At 41.9% G+C, this 4,034-nt stretch overlaps 1 protein-coding gene across 1 annotated transcript; it reads left to right on the plus strand.

The window, feature by feature from the left end:
• The first annotated feature begins 307 nt into the window (after positions 1-307).
• Positions 308-1,225, plus strand: LOC149158075 (uncharacterized). Its single transcript, XM_089433869.1, has one exon. It carries the CDS (start codon positions 308-310, stop codon positions 1,223-1,225), a length of 918 nt encoding a protein of 305 aa, XP_089289995.1.
• The last annotated feature ends 2,809 nt before the right edge of the window (positions 1,226-4,034 follow it).

Below are 4,034 nucleotides of genomic sequence, written 5' to 3' on the forward strand. Positions count from 1 at the left end.
CAAGTTAGCTGCCCTCAAGGATTTAATTCACAGTGAAAACCCTGAAATTGTTCTGATTCAAGAAACAAAGCAAGATCAATCAGAAATGAGTAGAGTAATTAGCCAGAAAAAGCATTTTAATGGATGCGCAAGCGAAGCAAGAGGAGCCTCAGGCGGTATATTAACTATATGGGATAGCAATAAATGGATCTGTGACTCCACCAGCGTTCACTAGAACTGGATTCGAACTACCTTAGAAAGTAAAACTGGAGGCTCAAAGGTAACAGTTTATAATGTATATGCTCCGAATCAGTACAAAGAGAAAGAAATGTGTTGGAACACATTGGAAGCAAGTATAGAAGAAGAGCAGAACAACAATCTTATTATAGCAGGAGATTTAAATCTGGTGATGCATGCTAACGAAAAAAGAGGAGGAAATTTTACTCCTGATCCATCCAGAAGTCGACTAGAGGCCATCATGCAGGAGCACGACCTAGTCGATATCAAACCCAAAAATCGTAGGTACACCTGGAGCAACAAAAGGATTGGTGCCGACAATATCATGGAACGACTTGATAGGTTCCTTATAAGCATAGCATATCTGTCCACCTTCTCTACAGGTCACTCAAACATCCTCAATGTCTCTACCTTCGACCACTACCCAATAACGCTTACTCTTCATAGTCACTGTCAGCTTGGGCCTATACCCTTCAAATACTGCGCCATTTGGAACCGTATCCCAGCTGCAAAAGATGTGGTGCGACAGACTTGGGTTCAACATGTAGAAGGTTCGCCAAATTATATCTGGGAGACAAAATTGAAGAGAGTGCGACAGGCTTTAAAAAATTGGGCAAAGAACAATTATCAAGAGCCTGAGATGAATAAAAAGAAACTTAAGCAAGATCTAGAGGAAGTGCAGCAAAGAATCGAAGTGCTTGGGCTATCTCAGCAAGCTAAAAAACAAGAAACTAGATTATACTCACAGCTGAGTCAAACTATTAGAGACGAAGAAACAAAATGGAGACTGAAATCAAGGCAACTTTGGTTGCAGGAGGGAGACAGAAACACATCCTATTTTCACAAGCAGGCCACTGTCCGAAAGGCCAGAAATACAGTGAGCATGATAATGGATAATGAAGGGAACCGTTACAACACACAGGACTCTATAAAGGAAGCAGCTACCAAGCATTTTAATAATCTTCTAACTGAGGACAAAGGCGCGGAGGATTACTCAAGCATGCTTTAGTATTTGCCTAAAGGAGTCACACAAGAAATGAACAGCAGTCTCAGAAAAGAAGTAGAAGAAGAAGAAATCCAAGCAGCAATTTGGAGTTTACACCCAGATAAAGCTCTAGGACCTGATGGATTTCCCATTTCCTTTTATCGAGAATATTGGCAGATGATTAAAAAAGATCTCTTAAAGATGATTCGTTGGGTTCTAAAAAAAGGCAAAATGGGGGAATTTACCAACTCCACCTATCTGGCTTTAATCCCAAAAGAGAATCGTCCCTCCACTTTTTCAAGATTTCGGCCAATCTCTTTATGCAACTCAGCATATAAAATAATTTCAAAAATTCTAGCATCCAGGCTTAAACCTCATCTCCCATCCTTGATTTCTGAAAATCAAGGGGGCTTTCTCCCTAATAGGCACATCACTGACTCTATCCTTCTTGTGCAAGAGGCCATCCACTCGAGTTTAAGCAGAAAAGAGAAAGGGTTTGTTCTAAAGCTGGACCTTGCAAATGCTTTCGATAGGGTAAGACATACCTACCTGTTTGCTGTTCTTCATAAAATGGGGTTTGATCCCTCCTTCATCACAATGGTTAAAGCTTGTATAACGGAACCTTGGATCTCCCCTTTGGTTAATGGGAGACCATGTGCAGCCTTCCAATCATCTCGTGGCCTCAGACAAGGCTGCCCTCTATCCCCTTACTTATTTATCCTTATGGCTGAATCTCTCAGTCAAACCTTGGATTATAACTGGAGAATAGGTCTAATCACTGGCATCAAGATCGAGCAAGGAACAAAGAATATCAATCATTCTCAATTTGCAGATGACACTCTCCTAATTGGAGGAGCATCCACCACTATAGCAAGGCGCTTTAAGAATATTTTGGACCAATTCATGGATTACTCAAGTGGGAAGGTCAACCAGATAAAAAGTTGTATATATGGTTGGAATACACCAAATCATACCATCCACAACATTGCAAGCATTTTTGGAGTTTCCTGCAAACTAGTCTGGAACCATTTCTCTTACTTAGGGATGCCAGTAAGTATGGGACCGCTGAAAGCTGATACCTGGAATCAAATCCTCGACAAAATAAAGAGAAAAGTGCAGCAATGGGGCACCATGTGGCTGAACCCAGCAGAACGACTAGTTCTTCTAAAATAAGGTATAGTTTCTCTTCCCATATATCGTTTTTCCTTATACCAAGCTCCAGCTGTTTTCCATCAGAAAATGGAAAGAGCCCTCAGGCATTTTCTTTGGCAAGGAGGGAAAACGGATAAGAAAAAATTCAATCTTGTAAGCTAGAAGAATATAATCCAATCCCAGGAAAAAGGAGGACTAGGCATCAGATCACCAAGATTGCTAAACTTAGCCCTTGGAGCTAAAATCGTATGGAGGATGATCATAGGGCCTACAGCGTGGTGGAAGAAGATCTTAGAGGCAAAATATCTGAGCTGCACAAGACAGCGACTCCTGGAGACTAATATTCCCAACAGAGATAGTACAAAAATTTGGCAACTTTGCAAGAAGGCTATTACCTTTATGTCTCAGAATATCTCAAAGGTCCCAGGAGGGGGGAGCAGTATCAATTTCTCCACAGACAGAATTTTAGGGCAGCATCTCATTGGAACAAAGATGGAGGCAATCCCTGCCATAAACTGGCTTAATGGAAAAGGAATATTGCACTTGGCTCAAATATCACAATGGGACAACCACTCTCAAGCATGGACAGGATGGAAATTCCCGGATCATCCCAGGGAGTTAGACACCAGTCTCATAGTCCTAAAGAAGCTCCTACACAACAAAGCCCCGGTCAAAGAAGGCATACATGATGGATATCGTTGGGACCCAACTGGAACTCAATACACGGTCAAAGTTGGACATCAATTTCTTTGTGACAGCACCTTCCAACAGGAAATATGGAACCAATGGAAACTATTATGGAGAGCAGAAGCACCGCCCAAAGTTAAGTTTTTCATTTGGCTGCTCTTGAAAGGAAAAACACTAACAACAGAAAATTTAAAGAAAAGAGGCATAATGGGGCCATCCAGGTGCCCAAACTGCTGTAGATCAGAGGAAACAATGCAGCACCTGTTTATAGAATGTCCGGTGGCTGACGAATGTTGGAAGAAGATGGCCTCAATAGGGGAAGCACCCTGGGAGCCTCAGGAAACTATTGCAGAAACTATTCACAAATGGAGGAAGAATTGTCCATGGAAAGAGAAAAGAAGTAAATTGGCACAAAGGGTATGGAACATCATTCCTCTAACTCTCTTATGGCGCATATGGTTGGCAAGAAATGGAAAGGTCTTCCAGGAGAAAGGCTGCAACACCAGGATAATGTGCCACAAGGCTAAAATGTTAGCGGTAGAGACAGTCACAAATCACACCAGAGGAAAAATTGATGCAACAAATTATAGTATGGAAGAGAGAAATCTGCTCAGCTATGTATTTGAGAACATTGCTAGCGCTCAGGAAACAAACAAGGGAAGGACAAAAATGAAAGAAACAAATAGCGCATGGAAAATGAGATTAAAGGATGAGGAATTTTCGAACTGGCCGGGAAATTGTAACAGGTTTTGCTTATTTTTTGACGGTGCTTCTAAATTGAACCCGGGCCAAGCTGGTGCAGGGGGCCTAATCTGCAATGCAAATGGAGAGAGCATTCTTCATTTCGAATGGGGGCTAGGAGAGATCTCCAACAACAGAGCAGAGGGATTAGCACTGTATCAGGGCCTCACACAGCTACGAAAGTTAGGGATAAGAAAAGCAGTGGTGTTTGGGGACTCAACAATAATTATCAGGCTTATGGCGCAGCGTCAAA

The sequence above is a fragment of the Pinus tabuliformis genome, chromosome 5_2 (assembly GCF_031772625.1).
Source record: "Pinus tabuliformis cultivar Carrire ecotype Pingquan chromosome 5_2, CPIR1, whole genome shotgun sequence".
NCBI classification, from domain to species: Eukaryota; Viridiplantae; Streptophyta; class Pinopsida; order Pinales; family Pinaceae; genus Pinus; species Pinus tabuliformis.